The 26945-nt window shown below is 45.2% G+C and overlaps 1 protein-coding gene across 1 annotated transcript in view; it reads right to left on the reverse strand.

Moving 5' to 3' along the window:
• The window catches only part of nav1a (neuron navigator 1a), a 79324-nt gene that overhangs the window by 27014 nt on the left and 25365 nt on the right, over window positions 1-26945 (reverse strand). The window contains 1 exon segment of the mRNA XM_078288311.1: window positions 25094-25429. Coding sequence (XP_078144437.1) covers window positions 25094-25429 — 336 coding nt within the window.

Raw genomic sequence — 26945 nt, forward strand, 5'->3', positions numbered from 1 at the left:
AAAATATCCAGGTCTTAAGCTTCATGTAATTGCAACCGGTATTGTTTGTCAAATGTTGCCGTCTTTCCAAGCAAAGTTAGGCCAGAGGTTGGAAAAGAATTCGCTGACTGTCCAGCCAAAAGGACAACTGATATTCACAACCAGTGTCAACTGAAGTGCAGCTAGACCAGATCCACTCTCATCTTCTTTGTACTATTGTCCTCCATCAACTCACTGAGTGGTAATAGGACGTCTGAGCTTGGAAAGAGGCTGAGGACATGTGAGGCGAACTCAAGAGCAGAGGCTGACGGGAAGAGGGTGAGGGAGGGTGAAGCGAGCGGCGAGAGAAGAAAGACATGAAAAGCGGAAAGGGAGGTGAAGGGATGACACGTAGGGAAGCTCCTCAAAGTTCTCTGGACATAATTCATTCCCTCAAGAGGATCATCGCTCATCTCTCCCTCTATTCCTCCGGCAACTTCTCTCCTCTCCTCTCCCTCGCTCCTCTCCTCTCCTCTCCTTCCTTCGACCGCATCTGCCGACATCTCCTTTCATAACCTCTCTGCGCTCCTCCTCATCCCTTCCTCTCTTCGGCGGCAGCTGCAGACACTGTGGGATAATATTAGCTCCCTATTCATCTACATCACCCCGTCTCAGATGAGCTAGCATCTCACACCCAGTGTCTTAATTTATCTCACTCAAGCCACTTCCCTGTCACGTTTTAATTCACTTTAATTGGCCCAGCCTATATCTTCCCAAAGCAGACTAACACCACCCAGCCACAGAGTTTAAACACATCTGGGATCTTCTAAATCATCTGCAATATGCAAGGACTAATGAATGAATTATGGACTTATGAAATTACACAAAGGTATGATGTCATTAAAATATGGGGCGTGGACCATGGCCATAAACCACATCTGTTTGTCCCGCTCATGGATTTGTAATTTCGTTGGTCTTTTGTGGCTTTCGACCAACAATATTAGATGTGGATAAGCTGAAGGATACAACTGGAGGGAAAGGATCATGGCATTGAAAGATGGTATCCTATGGCTGTAATTCAATGAGTGAAATTTATATCAATAGTGATTTGATTTAGGCTGAAATAAATGTCAATTATGTTGAGGTGTGCTTGATTAAACTCATCCTTCATCTCCCCACGACCCAAGCTTCATTGTACTCCCCATGCAAGAAATGCGACATCCCACAGAGCGGGGAAGACAATGCGTGCCACATGCGCACGCTGTATCCCGTAGTTCAAGGCCAGTTGCGGACAAATGGTTTCCTACTCTAACTCCGCTTAAGGCATCATAACTGGTCTTATGAGAAGAGCCGCACTGAAAATTCTGTCTTGAGTCCAGAGCGAGCTTAGATTTCACCATCTTGCAGAAAGCAAGAGGACGTTGCAGAGAAGCGATTACACATAAAGACGGTTTAAACATTTCTTTATCATTTGTCAGATTAATAAAGGCCATGGTGGTCATTATAAACAACACTGTCTTTTCACAGATACATGATTCCTTTGTCCCTCATAGGCTGCAGAGAGGAGAGGCACACCCACACACACTAGCTATTGGGGGAATAGTTCAATAGATGCCACTGAGCTAAATAGTCGGCTCTTGTTAATAGGCCTCTGTGTCCCTCCACTATTCAGACCGGAGCTAATTGCTCTGATCTCACTGTGAATGGTCTTTTCTGCTGCTCATTATGAGAGCTCTGTACTCTCTTCTCCCTTTGTCTCCTCTCATCTCCTCTCCTCTCCTCTCCTCCATCTGACCTCTCTGAGATCGAGGGATGGAGAGAGAGAGAGAGATAGTGAAGTGATAGATGATAGAGATACAGTAGACCCAGACAGAGAAAGCCGCTGTAGAGACAAAGCAGCTTTGCTTGAGGGCTGTGGGAGCAGTGCTTGCTGGGAGTTGGAGTCCTGCCAGCCCTAGAGAGCAGACCGATTGGTTGATAAGCTGTTCCATCTAAACTAACATTAGCTTTAACTGTATGGAGGCCAGGACAATAAACCATGGCCGTGCTACAGATTTGGAGGAAGGTGGCACTGAAATTCTCTAGCGTTCTCACTCGGTCTGTGGGCGTAGCATAAAACCGAAATGTAACGGTCCAAACTTTCAGCACTAACCAGTTGAGTTTTCAGACAGACAGTCTTTGGTTGAAGACATTCGCATAAGGCTGCATGGTCAGAAGATGGATGGCGGTGATGGAAGCTTTACTGTCTCTCACTGACAGGATTGTCACAGAACCAATAAACTAATCATCTGATCGATAGCCCATGCAGAGTATAGAGAATGTTAATGCACTTACCTAAAGAGGTAATATAACTTACCATTAAACAACAGATCAATAGGGAGGGATCTGCTAAATGTGATAATCAATATTGTTATCTAATTATGCCTTTACTTTGCAACAAAAGCAGAATACTCCTCTGGACCAGTAAGAGGAAACAACTGCGCTTGTGTAGTAATGTCACCTTCAGCCAGTGACAGCGCTAATGCAATCTGGCCAATCAGGAGCCAGCAGGAAATTACTGTTAGACCTGCTGGACCATGTTGGAGCAGATAAGGAGAGATGGCAAACACAGGAGGAGAGGATATGTTGACACAGAGGGAGTGTGATGGCTTGTCGAGTGGGAGACAGAGAGTACTGAGATAGAAAGGGACCTGAGACAGGAACAATGTGCAAAGAAAAGGTTTTAGGTAGTGCAGCAAATCATTCTCAGAAGGATACAGTATACAAAAACAATGTGACTTTGAATGGAGGAGCACAACTCCTCGTACCTTCATGGGGTTAAACGTGCGCTATCCAGGGTGATACTTGGACGCAGCCTCTCCCACTTGTGTAAATGGATGGAAAGTGTTTCTGCAGTCCCACAGTGGACAGGAACTTTCCATTCCTATTAAAATCCACAGCGTCACATGGCAGAACCCAAAATGGCTAAATCAGACGGGTTTCAGTGATGCCTGGTCGTAGTGATGCCTTTTCAGGCAAGTGGAAAGTAGGGCATTGCCAGGCTGGCACCGGGCAGCAGGCTCAGAAACCAGAGGGGGCATGCATGAAAAAGCTTTGATTCACTAGATTCCCTAAAGAGTACTCAGTAAGTTAGACTGAACTGGGTACAAGAGATGACAGTTAAGCGAGATACAGTGTGTGTTTTTGTGTGTGCCTGTCTGCACTCATATTTGCAGACATATCTCAGATCAGCTGCAAGAGGAAGTGAACAATAGGGGACCTGGTCCTCTGAGGTCATGGGTCAGGGACAGCGAGAGGACACACCTGCTATACACAATAAACCAAGCTGCTAAAATAGACCATACCGTCGACCACACCTCCACCAAACTGCCACATTCTACTGGGAATACCCAGCCTCAGATTCCACCTAAAAGCAGGTGTAAGGATGCATAAAACCAGATATTTATATAACAGTCATAAAACATAATAGATCAAATCTATGGTTAAAATGAACAGGCTAATCATAAAAAGAAAAGGAGACAGCCAACAGCTACATTTATTACTGGCTATAAGCTTCAACGTCTTGTCCAGATTTCAGTCTGGACAGGGCAGACACACTCTTAAAAAAACAGGATTGAAACCCCACAGTACACACAGCACTTGTATAATTATATACTCATGGTTGAGTCATCTCTCAGTCAATAAAATAGTGATTAATTTAGGGGAACGGGATGCTTTTTAAAGAGATGACTTACCACATAATTACTCAAATGCCCACAGACACACTGATGCCCTCACTCACAAACACAATGACTCATTTGCAACGGAGAGCAGCATGAACCAGCCACACCCATCGCTGGTGTATCCTGCTCCAGCACAGCCGCGGTCCGGACCTGGCAGACCTGTCCGCTATTGGCTGTGCCGACCATCTGGGAGACAGAGTCTTAAAAAAACAGTGTACTGTAGATTTGTGCCTGATAGATCTTAGGATAAAAACTAAAGCAAATCAACTATGTGCAGGAGCTCCCACGCCTAGTCAATACATGCGTAGGCTGCACACACTTTGGGCATTTACCTGATAGAATAAAAGAGAGGACGAATGTGGTTGGTGTGTGCACAGATGGCCAACAATATGGGTCCCTGGACCACTTCACCGGCTTATCACTGGGAAACACACACACGCACACGCACACGCACACACACACACACACACACACACACACACACACACACACACACACACACATGTCTGTGGACCACCTTGGTGGCTTATAATAAGAGCAGATTGTCCCAACAGAGTCCCTACTATCCAATCAAAAGCAGAGCAGAAATAGGAGGGGCTGTGATAACACTGAGAGGAAATACATAAGCTTCATATAATGTGGACCTAGCCTCGGCCAGATAAGCATTTAGTATTCGAGACATAGTTAACATTGATTTTTTAAATGGCCGGTTTCTTCTGCATACAATTATCCAACACTGCAGCACCATATAGGGCCATGCAAGAGTATGCTTTTCCAGGCACGGCCCATGCTATATCTTGAAAGCCTCAAAATCTGACACAGGAGGCCGGTATAGCCATAACATGGTTTGGATATCTAGCTGCTGCAGACATAGCTAAGGTATACATTACCTATCTGTGATTGTAAACTCTGTTTCAACAGTGGACGTATCAGTGGATAGATTGCAAATCTCATTTCAACTGCATATTTAGGTAAGGTATCAGCCATCTGCTGCTCTCAGGAGTTACAGTAAGCTGTTATCAAGAAAGCACGGCTCTATATTCCATGCTGCAAGTCAGTCTCGCTGTTATATTACATATTCTACCACTTTTTAATGCAGTAACTTTTTTTGTACGAATGCTTGGAGCACTTGCAGAGTAATTGGCAAGCAATATGTCATTAAAAATGGCTTTGAATCAGCTACATGACACAGGTTCTCTCCTTGTGGTGTTAAACACTTGCAGTAAATCATTGACAGGACGCAATTAGGACAGCCTGCCTTTGGGTACACACTAAACAGAGAAATTAATTTCCTCTTCCGCTTTATTATTTACTCTCTGTCACTTTTCCATGATGTGAAATAGAACATTGTGTTGTAGCTGCTCTGACAAGCTTTTGTGGACACACGCAGGCACACACACATAAACACACATAACCGCGCACACCACACACAGCAGTATTTGGGCATTACAGGGGATTACAGAACAGGCTGGAGTTAATGAGCTCGTAATTACTGCTAATTCCATCTGCCACCAGGATCAGAGCCGGCTAGGGGTCTCAGGAGGTGCTGTGTGTGTGTGTGTGTGTGTGTGGAGGGAAATAGGAGGTCACATCCCTAAATGGCCATCATAGCGGTGAAACCCATTTGTGCCTTTGACAGGCAATTCTTGACAGCAATGGCTTGGGGGTTTAGGACACACACACACACACACACACACACACACACACACACACACACACACACACACAGGCATACATATTGGATGTATGCTCACTGAATTGCCATTGTCCCCTGGAGTGAAAGTTGAATTAGCTGTCAGAAGTGTGTGATGTTAGTGGCTGGTGGGAACGGCAGCTTTGCTCAAGTCACTGCTCCTCTGAGAGCTACACTAAGCCAGCCAGGCTGTGTATATTGGCTCCCTGACTCTAAGGTGAGCGTGACTGCATGTGACTGCATGTGCGTGGAAGTGTAGTGAGGCACATTATTCCTCCCAAGTTTTCCTCCCAGGCACAGGGACACATTCTACACATGCTTGGTGCTCTCTGGATGGAAAGTTAGAGCACTAAAAAGGCAATTGAACACATCAGGACTCCTGCTCAGTAAAATGGATTATTCTCTCTCCTGCAAACCACAGAAAACTTGTGATAGATAGATAGATAGATAGATAGATAGATAGATAGATAGATAGATAGATAGATAGATAGATAGATAGATAGATAGATAGACAGACAGACAGAACCAGAGACAGGCAAGCAGACAGTAACACAAAAAAAAATGCTAGAGATGAAGTAGGGGAGAGGTTGAGCCAAACTAGCCAAGCTCTCCTCAGACAGAGAGTTTATCTCTCGCTCCTCCTGGCTTCCCCAGAGTGGACAGATGAAGTTTGTACAAAGTTCAGCACATCACGACTGAGAGCTGCCTTGGCTCTCAACAACCTCAGCTCCATGAGAATAAACAGGACCGTTGAAACAATGGAAGGCTCCAAGGTTCATATAAGGAACTTTGAGTTGAGAAATACAGTTGGAACGTAAAATTGTGGGACTGTTAAACACCCCGACGCCCACTGGAGAAGGTCAGCTCCATCTTCTCATACTGTAGCCCCTAAAAGGAAAACAGTAGTGGCTGAGAGAGGGAGATGAGATGTCTGGAGGTAGACAGAGAAGATTCCTGGAGAGGAACCAGACTCAAGATGACAAATCCTCCTTGTTCTCCTCCTTCTCTTCTTCTTCTTCTTCTACTTCTTCTTCAGTCCAGGCAGGGTTAAAGGTCACTAGCCAAGCCAAGCCAGATTGCCCTAAAGTCCAAACATGGCTTATCCAGGGGTTTGGATGCAGTTACACTGCAAAAAATGTTTTGAGCCTTTTGAACTTATTTCACATGACATAAAGCATGAATTTCGCACGCGAATTGGAGAAACATAGGTTAACAAAATCTTCACAAAGATGCTTTATGCTCTACTGAAGAGAGCATGATTAAGTGCGTCTGCATTTCTGAAAAAAAGTGTGTTGGTGATAAGTGGCTGAGCTCTAATATGACCCAGTAACCCTTGACCCCTAAAGTATCATGAGTTTCTTCCAAAGTCCTCACTCTTCCCGACAACAGAACAGGAAGCAGGAGAGGGACGGCACTCCAGGGACAAGGTGGAATGGACTTTTAAGTAACCTTCTTAAGTATTTCGGTCTGGGGTGTAGTGTGGAGTGCTCAACTGCAGGACTATAAGAACCAGGGAGGAGCTCACAAGGGGAACCCCGGAGCGCAGAGGCCCAAGACAAGGGGCTGGATCCTGGGGTAGAGTTTCCTCTGGCCCCCCTCCAGACATGTCAGCTGACTTAACGGCCGTGTGAATTAACGGCGCACAGGGGATGTTTTGGTTTGAAAGAGGGGGACAAACGAGTGAACGGGAGGGAGGGAATGGAAGACGAGAAAGAGAGGGAGGTACCACTTTTTAAATGAAGCACGCTTCTCCCAGGTTGCTGTTAACTTGAAGCAGCTGTGCGAGAGACGGTGCCACACACACACATGTGCACGGACGCAAACACACACGCAGTTCCCCTGACAGTTGCCTTTTGATCAACAGAATACAGTATAGTAAAGTAACAGAGCCTGGAGCGATATCAAGCAAGCGACAGACAGAAAGCTGAGAACAGCAATATCCTGCGAGAATGAACAAACACAGAAAAACCAAGCCAATCTCAAACCAACTACAAGACAAAAACACTGACAACAAAATTACATCCTACACAGAAAAATGATATACATCCAACCTGTTTGGTCTCGGGAAGGGAAAAAAAGGCGCGCTGACATAAGTATAGCCACAGGAATAATTACTGATGTTGACTGACCACCCTGACAAATTACAGTATGTGTTAGGATAGTATCTGTATGCAGCAAGAAGAATGTACGTACACACACGCATGCATACACACACAGATACACACACTCGAACACACAAAGCAGATGGGGAAACCATGATGTCAGCATGATATGAGCTCTTGTCCATGGGAAAAAGGGCAGTGGCTCAACATGGCTACCAGATGCCTGGGTCAGAGCAACTGTTGGACTGGTACAGACTCGCAAACAAATTTTAGGAGACGTCCAAAAAAAGCAGACTGACACCAGTGAGCATGGAGGACACACTATGATTCCTTCTTAGACCCTTATTTCCATTGTCAGCTCCCCGTTTTCTGATGACGACAGCTAATCAGCTACTTCCACCACAGTTAATTATGTGTTAATTCCACAGATTAGTATAGAAGACGACAGTGCTCAGTCAATGTCCACAGTGCGGCGGCAGGGTGGATATGCAGATTGAGGATCAGCGGACCATTAGTAGTCGGGCTGATGGAACTTAGAGGCCAAGCAGTATGGGGAAGACATGCTGAGAGAGAAAGAGATAGCAAAAGATGAGAAAGGACAACAAGGCCAAACAAGTCCAGACCATCTAACCGAAATGGGAATCAAATGTGACTGCGTAGTTTTTGTTCAAACTGAATCAAGTCGCACAAAGAGACTATAGATCTGAGTAGAACACCACTGAGCACCTGCCAAAGGTTGTCCAAACACCGCCTGAACAAAAAAGAATGAAAGGCCCATTGACTGGAGCAGAGATACTCTTTCACTTCTTCTGGCTGAGATAAAGCAGACACCTATTAAAACATACACACACTCACACACAGATTACTCCCACGCTGTGGTGGGACACACAGGTGGCTGTGTGTATGTGTGGGTGTGTATGCGTTTATGAGCACATGCGACGTGGTGACCGACGGGCCTTGGGGCGAGCCCCGAAGCAGCATGCACCCATCACCTGCTGTCACTCATAACACACACTCTGGTCATGCCACTTAAAGCTGTTACAGCGAGTTTAGCAGACATTCCTGCGCCTCAGGCTGCGCAAAACACGCACGCCTCACATTCCTCCGAGAGCATTCTGGGGTCCCACTCCCTGAAACTCCAACACATGCAGACACTCATACGCATGCCCACGCATGAGTGCACACATACCTAACGAACATACAGACACACAAACACAATGACGGTCCAGAGGTTCCAATAAAATCCAAGATCTACAGCCTCCAATTCCCTGCTCCAACACAAACTGGAGGAGCAGTCTCGCTTTCCACTCTCAACTAGAAACTGTCAACTCAGGGAAAACCCTGGAAGTTTCAATACAAGACACTGTTTGAGCTTTTTTACATTTTCAATCTTTTTTTCCCTTCTAACAAAGAGTGTTACTATCAGGTAAAAATGACATTGTACTCCTAAGGTTAACATTCTGGCTCCTCACAGTTCTTTCTCTCGTCCCCAGCGAACCTGTTAAGGTGCGGTGTTGTCTGCCTGTTAAGTCTCTCTCTGGCTTTGATGTAACAGAGACACTCACTAAACCACGGGAGGCACCACCTCATGAAAATATGAGCTCTGTTTGTGAACACGGGCTCCTGTGTGTACAATAAAGTGTGTGTGCATGTGTCTTACAAGCACAGGTTACAAGCATCTGTTGTTTCGCTCCCTGGCCTCCCTGATGACCTTGCAGGCAGGGCAGGTCAGCTTCACACAGAAAAATAAAGGTGCGAACTGGAACCGAAACTGGTTCTTCAGAGTGATGCCACAGAAGAACCATTGAGAACCTTTCAAGAACCTTTTAATATCCCAAAGAACCATATATATGGTCCTTTGGGAAATTAAAAGGTTCTTAATTCTTAGTTATTTGGATGGAGGGCATAAATGTGGAAAATAGCCAAACCCCTCCATAGTATATATTGTGCAATTGCAAATGAGGCTATACAAGGGCAGATAAACAAAAACACAATGCAGGTGTCTAAGCAAAGGAGTGCAGAAATTATTCTTTAAGGAGCCTTGGTTCTTCTCTGGCATCACTCTGAAAAACCATTTTCAGTTCCAGTTCGCACCTTTATTTTCTGTACAAAACGACCTTAGAGTCAGCTGTTGTGGGACGAACTGACTTTAGAGAAGTGTTGAAGAGCAACAAGACCCGGTCACCATCTATCATGAAGCGCCTGTGGGTCAGATAACATCGTACGCAGGCAGGTGACTGTTTTTTAACTCTTTCAGCGTCTGAGTCAGCAAGATGTGTTTTCAAAACAACTTCATCTACCACCTTCGACCCCGAGCCGTTAACCCCAGGGCAATGGATGCAAGTTTCTGTGTATGTGTGTTTGTGTGTGCAATGAACCCAGCGTGGTTCTTAATTAGAGCGCAGGGTCTCTAATAAGGCAGCTCCTGACAGGAAGCTGTAAAAGCCTTTTGGCCAATCAGACGTGCTGTTACACTGACCAGCGCTTCGCATGTACAGGTAAATGGCATCAGCTGTGACACAGACCCGGTCGGTCGCACTCTGACTAAACTTGATGCTCTGTTTGTACTGAATTAAAAGAACATGAGAGGATTTGGGTGTGATACACATTGATGAGAGTGAGGTCACCAAGCTTGCAAATCTGCTGTTTTGTGATGAAGTCTTGTTGTTAACCAGGGGTGTATGTAGATATGGGTAGGTCACGCTGAGTAGGCTGTTTGTGCAGTGTTCAGATGACACTACACACACACACACACACACACACACACACACACACACAGAGCGAGACAGAGAGACAAATCAGTGGGGACGTTAGGTTGATGTTGGATTGCTCTCTCTATGAGCTAATAGAGTTGATCAAACCTTTGTGTTGGCTGGAGCTGGGTTGCTAGTGATGCATGTTTAATGTTTGATTACACACACCGACACCCACACATAGCGCTAGATACACACGTGCAAAACGCTCACACACTCGTTGACCACCTCTGGCTTCAATCATAGGTTTGGCTCGGTGACTGTCTTTGTGTATATGTGTGTGTGTGTGTGTGTGTGTGTGTGTGTGTGAGTGTGAGATGCTGTGTATTTGACCGTTTATCAGTCTTTTGACAGCCAGCCTGTGTCAGCGTACATTTCCAACTCAAACACACAGATAAACACACCCTACTTGGTCCTGTGGGAGTCAAAACTGAAAATGACTGCTGTGTGTGTGTGTTGTGTGTCGTGTGTGTGTGTGTGTGTGTGTGTTGTGTGTGTGTGTGTGTGTGTGTGTGTGTGTGTGTGTGTGTGTGTGTGTGTGTGTGTGTGTGTGTGTGTGTGTGCGTGTCAGTTAATGTGTGACAAAGGGCCAATACTGAGATCAGCCTTACATTTAGCAGAGAGATTGCAACCATGTTAGGCACCAAAGTGTTTGTGTGTGTGTGTGTGTGTGTGTGTGTGTGTGTGTGTGTGTGTGTCTAATGGCTTGATCAGGCCACTTTACTCTAATGGGTTTACATAAAGGGTCGATGGGTGCTGGGGGTCAGTCACCCAAAAAGAGCAAAAACACCCCACTCCCCCTTTCCACACACACATAGAAAAAGTATTGATTCAGTGTGTGTGTGTGTGTGTGTGTGTGTGTGTGCATGTGTGTGTACGTGTACACTAGCGCATGTGTGTCAGTGTGTTTGTAGTGCTGTTGGTGGTGAGATGTCTAAATGAGTCTGTAAATGTCAACTCCAAGACCGTCCTTCCAAAAAAAATCATTCAAAAATAAATCAGCTCATTTAATTTCTACTTTACAAATCAATGTCTTGTTAAAAAAAATGTCATTGTACCGTTCCCTCCTATCATCATCAATAGCCTGTTCATATCAACTGACCCAAATTATATTCTTATGTGCAGTTAGATAACTCTCACATGGCGTGGGCAAAAAAATGATATGGAGGAGGCTTGCTGCTCTCCACCCAATCACGGCAGATACACCGGGAGAAGGCGCCGGTAGAGGGCCGTTCAGAATGTAGGTCACACTCGCTAGAATGCAGCCGCGGTCCCGCAGCGGATCAATGCGAACACACCCACCCACATACCTGCCTCTGCTGAGACACCAAACACCAGCAGCAACCAGTTGTCATCGCATCCAGCTTAAAACAATGGCCATGTTACCCGACCGTAAAATGCAGCCTGGTGCATTGAGAGACAGAGACACTTAAAACACGCACGCACATGCGCGTACACTCACACACGCATCATTCACATTCATTGACTCCGCTCTCACTACATTTCCATCAGACGATCTGTAAGCGATGATTTCCTCTAGATTGAGTCCCCAATGCAACAACGACAAAACGGGAACCTGCCTTTCAAATGCCACCTCTCAATACACAATAGCCTACCGATATAGCCTAATGGGGAACTATAAAGCCAATGCTGATTCAACGTATGGCTTTGCGCATTGAAGACAGTGGCCAGACTATACAGTATAGTAGCTCCATCCACAGGCTCACAGAAGCTGACCAAAACCCCTCTAAAACAGTTATTATTTATTCGGCGGCGCCTAAATTGAGCTCTAAAGCATCCTAACAGACAAATCTGAGCTCATGCCAGTCAGAAAAGAAAAACGTGCCACCAGACAGCTGCTGCAATTTTATCAATGAGACATGCTGCTGCTTTTTACGCACAGACTACCGGAGCGTCTACAACCCATTCACCATTATTACAGACTATCTGCTGTCTCAGTTTGACAGCATTTGGGATTCTACATAATCAGAAGATATGTCACCAGTGTGTCAAGTAGCCTTGTATCCTGCACGCCCAGTCATGGGCTCCGGTCTCATCCATTACCTTGACAGAAAGTGCATTGTCCTCCCCGCGCGCTGCGGAGCCGGGAGCTGCAGCATTTTCCCGTTCAGCACGCGCCCGCTCATTCTGCAACCGTCCGGGTTCACACCGCTTTGTTCCTGTTTGGCATAGCCCGCTACTCCGGCACTGTAGTAGAGAAAAACCCGCCCGGTGCTTTCCGCCGCTGATAACGGGGGAACCGCCTGTACGAGTCAGCAGCGTTACTGACTGACCCACTCCCGCAGTGCCTCTACTCTGACACACACACACACACACACTCACTCACACTGGCTGAGGGAGGGAGGGGATGAGCGAGGGAAGGAGTGGAGGGAGGGAGGCATGGACAGAAAGGCAACACCCCCAAATTCCTCCTCCTCTGCCCCCCGTTTCTCTGATCGCAACCAGCTGTGTCTCTCCAAAGCGCAGAGGCTTTAACGCAGAGCCGCAGAATAACCACGCAGTCATCACATTCTCAAAGCGACATGTCAAAGACATTTTCACGCTCTTAAATCTCTGATCAACACAAGAAACAGCCCACTGAGTCCACTCACTCACACCTCCGGATACCTATCGAGTCAATGGGGACATTGGCATTTATTTTTAATTTCGGTTCACCCAAAGAAACGGTAATCCTATGATAACGTTTAGAGGGAAACATCACAGCAAAGCTCTTTAAATAATATCTTATAGGAATATTGTAGTGATATAGGAGATAATAACATCAAGCTGGGTAAGATCACTACAAAACAGACACTATAAGCCCCTCTATGAACACTATAGGAATATTATAATGATTTTTGGCTTGGTTAAACATCCCCGAAATGGCACTCTTTGATTTATTACACATTAATATATCTTTTCAACAATGATCCACTATCCAGAGGAAATGCCGGGTAACAACCAAACCAACTGTGGCTTAAATGCGCCCTGATCAACATGTAATGAACCAGGGTCCTTCAGCTAAAAGCCTCTAGTGTTTCTATTGTAACAGAGTGTGTATTGGCTATTGGAGACTGGCAGTGGAATAGAGTGGGTATCATGTATCCCCCCACAGCTCTGCTCCTTGCAACATCCAGCGGTGTTTAACACTCCACACAGAGTGGACCCCAGTGAATAGCTCTGTCTGTCTGCTGTGCCTGTTCAATAAATGAATGAAGGGTGAGAAAGTGGGAGAAGAAAGAGGGGGGTGGCAGAGACAGAGATCATTAACACTGTCTTTTCAGTAAAGAGAGGAGAGGGAGAATGGTGTGAGCAAGAGCAAAGAAAGGAAGGGAAGACAGAGAACAAGAGATAGAGATAGATAAGGCGAGAGAGTGAGAGAGAGACAGTTAGAGGAGAAAGAGGGAGAGAGAGAGAGAGAGAGAGAGAGAGAGAGAGATCATTAACACACTCTTCTTAAGTGCTGAGGGAACAAAGAGAGGATTCTTCAGGCTACTGCTCACCCGTACCATGCAGGACCAGGTGGGCACACTGTGTGTGTGTGTGTGTGTGTGTGTGTGTGTGTGTGTGTGTGTGTGTGTGTGTGTGTGTGTGTGTGTGTGTGTGTGGGTCGGGAGGGGGGGTGGTCTGATTGGCACATTGGCATGCTGAACTGCAGGTGTGTGGAGCTGTTGCCATCGTTGTTGCCTAGCATTGCTAATAAAGAGAAAGCGAAACAGTTTCCATGCAGACGCACGCACACACACAAACACACAAACACACACACACACACAAACACACAAACACACACACACTTGAAATCCTCCTTAAGCCAGTGTGAGCCATTGCTTTTATTTATGTCAACTCTCATCCGAGTTTCTGGAAAGGGCTGTTGGACAGCGCTCTCCCTCCGTCTGGCCAGCTTCACTTTGACCACTGACTCATGTCCAGACATGCCCTCCCTTTTCTCTCTCTTTCTCCCTCTCTCTCTCTCTCTCCCTCTCTCTCTCTCTCATCCATTCTGTTTATTCAATCCTCCTCATCTAATCTTTAAGCATCTCATTTTTTTTTCTCTGGAACCCTCCTTCTCTCTCAGTATCTAAGACCACTGTGTGTGTGTGTGTGTGTGTGTGTCGGTGCGGTAGGCCAGTGTAATGAGGTGGTGATGTAACGGTGTAATGACAGTGTACAGGCAGGGTCGTCGATTTGACCCTGGGAACCTGTCACTCCTCCGCTGATGAAAGAGACGGGCGACCTGGGAAAACTCATCCCCCTTATCAGACCAGGAACACACACAGACACCGAGATGCACATCTAACACATGCAAAACCACATACAGCTTATAAACATAAACACACACACACATATGCACACACACACACACACTCTCTTATCAGACTGGAATACTCCTCTTCATTATCACACACAGGTTTCTCTCGTACTTTGTCAACCTCCCCATTCACTGAGGAATCTCTTTCCTTTTGCCTTCTCACTCAAAACCTTCTCACTACAACACTTAGCTCCCCTCCTGTCCACACTCAACCACACACCCCCACACACACACACACATTCAAGAGAACAATCTACGAGGCCTCACTGTGAAACATTAGAATTTGCAGTGGTTTGCAGAAGTAAAGTCTCATTTTGTCTCAGCCCTGCCCCGTTTTGTTCCAAAATGAGATAGCTGCCGTTTGAAAAACCTGATAGTGAATGTTACAAAATGATTGCTGACATGTAAATTTCCTACCAAATGCTAACAATTTTGAGGATGGAGTCGTCTATATTTTGAACTGCTGGGTAATTACTGTAATTTCAGATCTTGTCCTGGATTGAACCCCTTTAAATATAGACACACTATTTATCTCTGCATCCCTAATATGCCCTTGAGGCATTTAAGGATCCAGTGTATTTATGAATAAATTATATGTGAGTGTTGTCAGAAAGGTTATAGTTGCTGAACGGGCAGTTGCTTCATTTACTGAAACTGAATGTAAATGTGATCCACACTTCCTGGCTTCAGATCTGATGTCCTGCCTGCGCTCTCAAACCACAAAGGCAAAAGCAACTCTCTGGCATTCTTTGCATCCTGAGGTAGCACACACACACACATACACACACACACATACACATACATTCTTCTGTTTGATATTCGGGCAAGTAGCCACCTCCCCCAGGAAGAGTCAAACCGTAGTTTGTATACAGTCTAAAGCTGGTAGCATGGTAACAACAGAGCGAGGCTTTAAAAACAGAGGCTGAGAACACGACCTCACAGCCACACGCTCAGGGTTGAACATCAAAGCGAACGTCCCAGACTGGGAAGGTGCTCTTGTGGTTAAATTCAGGGACCCTCCAAGGCCAGACCACCAGAAACATCTAATTAGGCCTTTGCTTTGACAGGACTCTATTCTCGAGGTCTAGTCTGTTGAAGACAATGCAAAGTGAAGCTGGACAGAAAGGGAACACAACTCAACTTCAAAGCTACTTGCTCTTTCAAGAGACACAGAAGAAAGAAACAGCTAAAAACAGCCCCCCCAAATTGGTGAGTTAAACTATAGCTCAACCATTTCAGTCTGTGCCTCCTGGAACAATAGCAGAAGTGCACACAGGAAAGGATGAGATTAAGAGATGGTGTAATGAGGAGGAGAGGAAAGGGGAATGATGGCGGGAGGGCCGAAAGAAAAGTGTGTGACTAATGTCGAAACAACTCCTGAGAATAACACTGCGGGGGTCGATGGGAGGGAAGCATGGTTAATTCTTATGCGCATTACAAACCCCCGTCACACCCCACTGTTAAACTTCCAAGGCAAGTTCTAGTGTGTATGTGTGTGTGTGTGTGTGTGTGTGTGTGTGTGTGTGTGTGTAGCATAGACTTGAGGCGGCTTCCATCCAAAGCTCCCGAGAAACCTCCAAAGCTCGTCCTTAACCACGCAGTTTCATTTACCCCCTATAGAGGAGCTAAGTATGTATTTTAAAGGCTGTATAGATGAGGTGGGAGGGTACGACAGAGTGAGAGCAAGGTTAGTGGGAGTATGTGTGTGTGTGTGTGTGTGTGTGTGTGTGTGGGGGGGTCTTCTACTGTGGGAACCAATCTTCTGAGGAATGTACCTGATCATTTCCTCAAACTCCTCTCTTAATGACAGGGAAAGTACCCACTTAACATTGACATAGACAGTTTGCACACACACACAAAAAAAAGTTTTACACTACATGAAGAAAGAGGACAAAATTAGACTCCAATTATTATACACTATTTCAAATTATATAGTATGTCCATATTTTTTGTGTAAGTCTTTATCAACCCGACACAAATAAATTCATTTGGTTAAGAAATTTGTCATTCTGAAGACTTCCTTCAAAGTCTCAAAAGCTGAGGTTATGTTAATCTAGATGGTAGCCTAAATATTCATGCTTGTTGGTCTAGTATCATGTTCACCATCAGTTATTGTTTTCAGGTCATTTCCCCTTTTCATCTCTTCTGTAGGCCGGGTGTGATTATATCATAAGAAAAGAAAATATAGAGAATTCAGCAAACAGCTTCAGGAAGAATCGGATCCATCTCTTTCCTCAAAGGAAATGAGGTGAAATTGGCCATCGGGGCAAAAGCCGCGACACTTTGACCTCTGCAAGTTAAGAGGCCGTGTCCGCTCACACACACACTCACACACTCCGTTTATTTTCCCTGCACGCTCATATTGTTGACATGGTAACACATCCCTCTGAACTACGTGGGAGTCCTGCGCGTCCACGTAAAAGCCTGCATGCACGCTCACACATACACCATACACGCATACACACACACACACACACACACACACACACACACACGTACACAACATGACCGCCATAACCCTCCTACCCACGCCCCCTTGTCCTTGCAGACTGCTGACCAAGTCCCTGAGTTCTCTTATTCTTTTCCAAACCCACCATAAGAGGAAGCCAGGGATTAGCGGGGATTATGCCGTAGCGTCTCCATAGAGATTTACTAGGCTCAGCAGGGGGGGCGTCTAGGCAACAGTAGCCGTGACAATGATTTTGGCTTTTGGTCGGGTGGCGGGAGAGAATGGCCTGGACCTCGAGAAAGAGAGAGAGTATGGATGGATGTTATAGAAATCCGAGGAAAAGATGGCAAGAAAACAGAAAACAAATTCTGTTTCTTTCAATCTTTTGATTGCTTCCACATCTAGTTTAACAAACACTTTGCCCTATCAGAATTTGCAATGTAGTGCAATTTTGTGATCTATAGACACAATATTATTTTCCTTGTAGTAATGACAAATATGCTTTCCCAAACTTTTCTCCCTGAGTGTGGGAAAACGTATACGGATGTAAGTGTAGTTCCCAAGCTCCAATCCAGAACATGTGTTTGTTGCTCAATATCAGTTTGTTTCACAATAAGGAAATGGCCCACACTCAAACTAAATATATCCATGGAGACTGACGGGAGTGCAAGCCAAGCACTGCTGCAACAACTGACTGCATTCAACTTTTACAGTTACACCAATGTATGTGTGTGTGTGTGTGTGTGAGGGAGAAAGAGAGAGAGTGGGAGGAAAATGAGCAAAGCAAATGTTTTCTTTAACAACAGTGAAAGTGGCTGGGGATGAACCAACAAGTACGGGAAGGAGTCTATCACTGGTTGTGCCTCGTTTGTTGGTCTTCAAGTAAACCATGCAGTGTAATGACAATACATTAATTAGGTTAATTAGAATACCATGAGGCTCCGACAGTAGATTACCTCGACAAACACAAAAGAATAAAACATGTACACGAGGACTTTGTTGTCACTGAAACGGGGGTGTCAGGGGTTTTCGAGGGCTGCAAATCCCCCCCGATCCCCCATATGTTACTCTCTGCTAAATCTTTTAATGTGTTTGTGTATTTGTGTGCGTGTGTGTTTGTGTGTGTGAGCGTGCATGAGTGTGTGCATGCGTGGGCGTGTGTTTGTGGCACTTTAGCGGACAAACAGACACACAAACAGATTAATGTCATTATTGTTTGTCAGCGGAGTCCTGCTGTTACAGCTGGAGCCTGTTACATCATCCTGGAGAGAAATAGCCAGGCAGATATACAATACATCAAAATACAACATCAGCTACTGCTTCTGCACTTAATTGATTGATTTATTTAGTAGTTTATTTGATAGGGACAGTGCAGTTAACATAATTACACTTCACAATAGAAATATAAAAGTTTGTAGCTACTGGTAATCTCCAACCCTAGTCCCTAATTGGGCTTTTAAAACATCTAAAATGTTTAGATATCCTATAATGAGAGGTCTGGGAATGAATGATATGATGCTTTAATGCTTTATTAACTAATAGAATGAAATGGAAAGGCGTCTGAAACAGCATGTAGACTACAGTATGGGATGACACTAAAACAATAACTAGTAAACATATATAAAACAAATAACTAGTAAACAACTAATAAATAACTAGTAAACATATATATACACACACTGCCTATTCAACGGTATGTGAGGCACATGCATATCGTTCCATGACTCTATTCTACTCATCTTCTCATAGTGACTGGCACTAATTCATTAAGAAGCCCTGTGCATGTGTGTGTGCATGTGTGTTCTCCACGGGTGTCCTCTCTTGTGTTTTGCACACACGTGGTGGAACAAAGGAAGAACGCACTCCTCCACTCCGTCAAGTTCCCAATAATGACAGGAAAAGCAATTGATTACACGCTGCAATGAGCAGGCAGAGGCAATAGAGCACCGCACAGAGACAGAGAGAGCCCGAAAAGAGCAGGTAGGGGATGACAAGAGCAATACACGCCCCGTCACTCCCATAAACCGCACCGCAATCTCCCTCTCATCAACCTTTAATGCGATCGCATTGGCTCTGACACACAAGGCTCATAAAGAGAGAGAGAGAGAGAGAGAGAGAGAGAGAGAGACATCCTTTACATCCTCTACTGTACAAACAATTATACACACATCATCACACACAAATATCCATGCAACAAAAGACCTAAAAATCTAATCCTATCTGTTGTGATACCAGTCAGGATAAATAGAGCCAAATCTCTGTCCTTAGAGAACTTGGAGAAAAACATTACCAGTCCACAATCCAAGAATACCACGGTGGCGGGACATAAAAATGGATAATAATAATAATAACAATGCAAAATATATTTCATTACAGTTAAAATCAAGACTAATTAAAAGCTAAGCTGAAAAGATACGTTTTTAGCAGTCGCAGCTGCAGAAATCAAAAAGCAAAGACACTTTTCTCTTTCAGAAAGTGACTTACAGAGCTCTTGACACAAGAGCTAGCAATATGCAACAGCCAAACGTGAATAATAAAAGTATTTTGGAGCGGTCAAAGACTATCTTCTATACTTTTAGAGTTCCAGTGAAAAAAATAAAACAATACACCCATAAGTCGTAAAAATCCTGAATTGAGTCTTTAAACTGCCTCCAGATTCAAGCAGGTTTATACGTATTAAGTTACAGGATAAACTTCTACGGCCCAGTAGAGATGATGAACTGGCTGCGATGATCAAAAACACCACAAATGAAATGCACTCAAAAGCATTTAATTTACTATGTCAAAGTCTGTGTATGTGTCTATGTCAACTGGATATCCCAGACACAGGAAAGGACTAGTGCAATTGTTTTCTCTACTTTTCACTCATCCCTTTTTCTCCATATTTCATAAGCCCTTCTTTTTGGGCCCATGTTGTGACTGTGCGTCTGGAAGGGGAGAGCGCTGTGCTGTGTTTTGGGAGGGGGTCTGTAACTGGACCCCTGTATGAGTCATAGGGTAAAGATCTGGCTCTTAGCAAGAGGGAAGCCCTGGGTGTGTCCTCTGAGGATCACATCAGAAGGTGTGTGTGTGTGTGTGTGTGTGTGTGTGTGTGTGTGAGAGAGAGAGCGTGAGAGAGCAAGAGAGAGAGAGAGAGAGAAAGTGGAGCTGTCACCTGCGATGTAAATCAGATCCAGATGTAGGAACGGGAATTCATTAATCAGATGTGTCAGGCAGCACTGGGTTCTGTTTGTGTGTGTGTGTGTGTGTGTGTGTGTGTGTGAGGTTCTATTTTTTGGCCAGTAGATGGGGTCAGAGTACAAGAGGATGGAGCTTGACCCCAAAGCTTCCCTCCCTGTCTACGCCCAACCACACACACACACACACACACACACACACACACACACACAAGTTCAATCGGCCATGAGTGTGGTCTTAGTTAGCTTTATCTCCAGTGGGACAGGGCTGTGAAGGTCAATCACTGAGCGAGGCTTTGACAAGGTCTATTGAGTTACACCTAATTAAAAGTGCTTAACCATCGATACGCTCAGATAAGCATCAGATAACGGCCAGATAATGACCTCACTGCTTGAACAAGACCAAACATTTAGTGGCAGGCATGAGGCAAAAGCAACATCAAAGGTTATTCCAGGCATTGTTTGCGTTCAATAAGTCATGGTACTTCTCCAGTAAAGCCTTCTCCTTTTTGTTTCAGTTCCCTGCTCTGTGCTGGATTTACACAAACAGCCATCGGCTCACTTCTGCTTCTCTAGAAAGCAGACGACACAGAGGCTCTCCAAATCAAAACACTTGATCTGGCAGTCTGTGGAACGCTTGTGGGAGCTCTATGTGCGTGTGTGTGTGTTTGTGTGTGTATGTGTGTGTGTGTGTCCTGCTCCGAACTAATGTTTTCATAATTCAGGCGGTTAGTGCACTGAACCAGGTCGTCTCGGAGTGTAACCATGGAAACGGCGCGTTTACTAATGGGAGGTTGCCGAGGACTGGAGCTCTTCCATCCGGAAACAAAAGCGTCTGCGCCCAGCAGGGCAGAAAACAAGCCACACACTCATCCAATCATCGACACGTGTGTGTGTGTGTATGTTCGGCCCATTATCGCCACTAGAACAACAATGCTGGCAATCGATGCGGACTATCAAGCCCATATGAGGCTCAGAGACCTGGGTAGACTTTATGCTTCATGAAGGCTGGTCATATAATCACATATAAACACATACACACATTTAGACAACAATACTTGCGAGAAGCTTCCACTGACTATTTTTTATTTCCTAACCCTTAATACTAAAGTCAACCATGACCTATACCTCCATCCTAATGGTGACTCAATGTTTACTTACAGGCAATGTAATTTCTAGCTTTCCAGCTCATACTATCTGTTTTGGAACAAAAACTCCCCTTAAGACACTCCCAGTCTCCTCTCCCCACCTACTCCAGCTGCATTTTCAACTGCTCATCGATGGAGGACGGTGCTACGTGAGACATGTCAGCTATGAAGGCTAATAAGCCTCCTTCTCAAACCAAACAAAGCTCATGACAAAGCAGTATTATCATAACAGTGTTCTGCATCCTGATATATCACCTCTTCACTAGACGTTCCTGTTGGATCTCTGCTCTAATTAGCTAGCTTGCTCGTCTCTGCTGTGAAAATGTGACTTTACTGTTTTTGTCAATAGTAGGCGTCCTAATTCCAGGGGAAAGGAGGGGTTCAGATCAATGTTGTTGCAATTCCTACTGGTTATAGATGTGAATAAAGGTCATAGATCACTTAATGCCCCTTTAACCCTAAGCTTAACCTAAGCCCGACCCCTAAAACTGTCTCACTTTTCAAAGTGGAGACCAACCATCCTGTATTTACTTGCCTCCAATGTTTTCGTTTCTTATATCCACAACTTAGACTGGACCACACCTCACTACTGGTTTAAGCACACACACACACACACACACACGCATGCACGCACGCATGCACACACACACGCATGCACACACAGGGGAATGACCTCCTCATGGTCCCCCTCCCTGGTGTTTCCTGGTGAGAATGACGTGTGTGTGAGTGAGAGTGTGGGGGACACTGGGAGGGTTTGGTTCCAGATGTAGGTATAGGACTCATCAGAGGAGGCGAGGAGAGGCCCAGGCTAGGAAAGGGCAGGAAACGGATATCTGACATAGGGGGTCCTGACTCAGTGTGTGTGTGTGTGTGTGTGTGTGTGTGTGTGTGTAGAGTCTGCGTGTCAGCCAGGTCATGGTACAGTCATGGTAAACTTTACTTCATATGTGAATGTGACTCATGCCTGTATGACTCACGTGAATCACAACGAGACAAACGATGAGTCAAATCCAGTTTGTCCATTTTTTTTTTTTTTTTTACGATCAAACTAGTGTTTTAGGAAACTATTTCATCACCATTTAGCAGAACAAAGAGAGACTCAGAACCCAAACAAACAAAGAATGTGCGTCTGCCTGTGATACATAATGTATGTGGGGGAATCCTATGTATTATATATGGTGGGGATGAGATATGGGAGCGCTGTGTGTGTGACCTCTGTATGACAGGGGTAGTGCTTGTATGTATAATGGATGAGTGTGTAATAAATAATGAGATGAGGGAGAGTTATCCGGCATGGGGCTACGCTGAGCTGACAGATGGAGAGAACAGGGAGGAGAGGGGGGAAACAGCAGCACCAGCCTGACCTCTAGTGGTGAGGCAGGCAGGCGTTTTCATTTGAAGCTCCACTAGGCAAATTCGCATGCTGGTGGCTCCAAATGGCAGTGAGAGGTAACGGTTTGAAAAGTGTTTGAACTTCAATAACCAGAAATAATGTAAAGTGATGTCAGTAAATTGCAAACAGCATGTTCATGTATACCCAACCCGACTGGTTTGTGATCGCTTCATACCAAAGGGACGAGAGAAGTAAAAGCTGCTGTTTAGAAGACATTTTGGATTCACTTCTTGTGGGTGGAGAAGTGTACAAATAGGGTGAATTTACTTCTCTATTGCAGCGCCATTTTGTGATTTTGGCTGAAAAGATGGGTGTATTTTTACATACAAATCTAGTCCAGCTTTAATAATGAATCATAAGATGTCATGATACAACACCTACATAAATGTATTTTACTATCTTATCTTAATTCAATCATGATTCGAAGCAGATGACAGCTGCTGTATTTTTCCTGTCTCTCTGTCTGTCTGCCTGTCTGTCTCTCTTTCTCAATTTTACCTGCAACTGTTGCCTGTTGTTTTGCCCCCGTACTCACAGGACAAAATAAACCTACAGAACCGCCCTGCAGAGGCCATGACCAGACACACAGCAACACTGCAGGGACCTGGACTCTGTTGCAATTGATTTCCTGGTGACTGGGGGTGAATTTTCGTTGGTAACCATGGAGATGTCAAGGCTATGGCCAGCAGAGGGATTTTTTAGTTGGGTTAGACAAGCTCAGCCGCAAGGGACACACACACACACACACGCACACACACACACACACACACACACACACACACAAACACACACAAATGTTTCTGCCAGAATCAGAGTTTACTATGAGATAATGTGTTTTTATTCGGTGTGCTCAGGGTTGGTCAGTGTAACATGATGCTGTGTGTGTGTGTGCGTGTGTGTGTGTGTGTCTGAGCTCAAATAGTTGTGTCACATCCCCTCATATTGAGACAAGGGCTGAGAGCTCCAAAACAAACCAAGAGAGAACACAACTTAAATCGTTTTTCAATATATATAGCCTCTCTCCCTACACTCCTCATTCTCTTGTATCTATGGATTGATGGAAAACTGTTGTCATTCTTCTTGATAGGTCATGATATTGCAAAATAATATGTTGTCTTATCGAGACTGAGGGGGCTAAATTACAATGTGGAGAGCAGCAATAGCTACCAGTATGCTCACTCCTATGACCTGACCTTCGAATTTAATTGTGAAAGAGAAACAACACATTTTCACAAACAAACAATACACAATCTTTTTGGGTCATCATCTTATTATCACTGGAGGCGTGCAAACAGACACACACACACACACACACACACACACATTCACATTATCATGATGGGGATTATTCCATTCTAGTCCATTATGTAGCAGAGATCAAATGAAGGTTAGGGACAACAGCAACCCTCTCTTGTAAACCACTAGGTTTTAGTTGCCACAGACACCTGGAGACAGCCAGCTGCTATGTGTGAACTGAATAGAAAGAGGTGTATGTGTGTGTGTGTGTGTGATGTGATATCTTAGAGCATGTAACAAACAATCATGCAGGTGGGTGATACATTATAGGAGGGAACAATGTTTCAAAGGCGTACACCACCTTTGTTTAGGCAAGAACACAAGTTCCGCTAAACGTGATGAAGAAAATCTATGAAAATCTGAGCCTGAATAAATCAGTTTCAGTATTCAGACGTCATCTCAACATTAAATCGAAAACCATTTACCATCAAAACTCCAGGGAATTAGACCCTTGACTAGTTCAGACCAAAGTTGCGTGTGATCTTGATAGTACTGACTGATCAGCCTGCTTTAGCTAGGCAGAGTGAGACACCAGTTTTCCACAGACATCTGCATTCTAGCTCTGCCAGGGGGCTCCAGTGAGCCAACTCTGCGAGGGGTCCTCCACTTGGAGGTGTGCCAGCTTTGCCAGGAGGCTCACAGCTGAATATGACAGGATGATCTCTGCGAGGGGGCCCAGTGACGGTGACATCATTCTCCGACTCTGCCAGAGGGCCCTCTTCTGACTATGGCAGAGCCAACTGCACCAGGGGGCCAACAGCTGCCAGTGTGGAGGCAGACTCTATGAGGAGGCCCTGTGATGCATTGCAGACGGGCTGATCAAGGCTTTATTATGCTGGTAAACCACTAACTGCAGGCCTGACTGTGTTTGTAGGGTTGTAACTGTTGACAGGTGGCAGGGTTCGCCCCACAAGCGATGCTAAGATCAGTAATGAGACACAAGTGTCCCGCGTCCTGCCGACTAAATGAGCATTGAAGTACTTTTGTCACGTGGTCATGATGTTTACTGAAAATATTCTCAATGCTACTGTTTAGGTTAATAAAGCAGGAGCAAATATACATGATTTTTAAAGATAAGAGAGAGGACAACTCACCCATTCCCCAGATCATCGATATCATCATCATCTTCATCTTCATCCTCCTCCTCGTTGGGGCTCTTCCCGCCCAGGTCGCTGTCGCTAAGGTAGTCTCCCTTCAGGAGGGACGGATCGGGGTCGTCCAGCCCTTCGATGAGCTGGATACGCGAGGTGTGGGTTATTCGGAGGGGACCGTGCGACTGCGTGTGACCTGTGGACGGGGCGTCGCCGGCCTGCAGGCGGGGGCTGGCTTGACCCTGTCGCCATGACAACGGAGAGGAGCGATTTGATAGACTGGAAATGGAGAAGGCAGCGGCTTCATCGCTGTCGTAGCACACGTTCCCCTCCATGCAGCTATGGAGAGAGAGAGGGGACAAGTTTCACCAATTAAGAAACACTCACAACAATGCGCTTCCCTAGGGGGCTTAAACAGGCATTTTAACAGAGCGGAAGTGAATGTCTGTCTTTCATTTCCTTGTTTTTTCTCAGAAGTGAGTAGGATGTGCTTCCTCCATCCCAACATCTCTCCTCTTCTCCCCTCCCTGCATCCTCTTTTCTCAGAGGGACCTCAGTGTAGAAAACCTTATACTGGTTTTAGCTCACAATCTGAAGGGGCTCAGGGATTAGTTGGTTTCCAGGTATGTGTGTGTGCGTGCCTTTATTTTCTTCTGTTCCCTGTGCTTCCCCCTGCTTTAAGCCTGAAGCTGCACAGCACTGTCACTTTATGCCAGTGCGTATTTATGTGAGTCTACAAATATTAGCATCACTAATATTGCAATATCATGCATACTTTGTGTTAAAGCATAGCGCAGCACATTGCTGCTTAGTGCCTGGGCTGTCACTGATGAGTATTAGCATATTAAGAGTTAGCGGGTCTCACACTGTGTGTCAGTACGTGCATTTGCCTCTTACATTAAAACTAATCTTGTCTTCAGGATACAGCATCATCTTCTACAAAGACCATCAACAGAGACATGTTCAAATGAAAAGCACAACCTCTTACATAAAACAGCCAGGAAGGGATTGGAGAGAGGATGAGAGAGGATGCTACCCTCCTTGTTAGAACAGATTTCCGCATGCATCCCCCTCGTTAACTATAAATTTTAGAGGAAATATGTGTAGACGCAACAATTTGCCTGCTCGCCAACCCCTTTGTTTAATTCATGCAAATCTCCCACTGTAAACAAAACACTCGTTTTTCACAGGAAATATGACATCTTGTTTTGAATAGGAAACTTCCGCGGACAGGCTGTAGGCCTCAAAGCAGAAACTGCCTTCAGGGTCAGTGGGGAGTGTTTCAAGGTTATTACGGCACGATAAAGTATGAATGGCGAAGGAAATGTATTCCAGCAGGGAACCATCTGCTGATTTACTCTCCATCTAGGAGCTCCCACTGAGGGACAGGGAGAGGACACATGGAGGGAGATGCACGGACAGGCAGACAGAGGGGAAGCTCCCAAGGACACGTCGAACGAAACCAGGACTAGTCAATGAAAGGGAGGAAGCGGAGGAAGGGAGGAGAGAGTGAGAGGAGAGAGAGAGAGATAGAGGGGGTGGAGAGGAGGACACACACACACACACATAATCAGAGCATTATTGTATGTCTTGTTGTGTGTGAATGTGAGTCGTGAGTGTGCATTGGAAGGGTCGGCTTTGAAGTCAGCTTTGAGCTAATCCTGCTTCAGTTCAGTATTAACCAGCGCAGAGGGAGAGCAGAGCATGCAGAAAATGACAAACTAGAGACTACTAGTCTATCAGGAATGCTGGTATTGATCTGAAAACCCGCAGGCAGTTTCCCACCACCACCACACACTGTTAGCACTGTCAATAAGCATCTATCATTTCAAACTGCTATACTTGTTTCTTATCT

Source organism: Centroberyx gerrardi, chromosome 14 (assembly GCF_048128805.1).
Source record: "Centroberyx gerrardi isolate f3 chromosome 14, fCenGer3.hap1.cur.20231027, whole genome shotgun sequence".
In the NCBI taxonomy this organism is placed as follows: Eukaryota; Metazoa; Chordata; class Actinopteri; order Beryciformes; family Berycidae; genus Centroberyx; species Centroberyx gerrardi.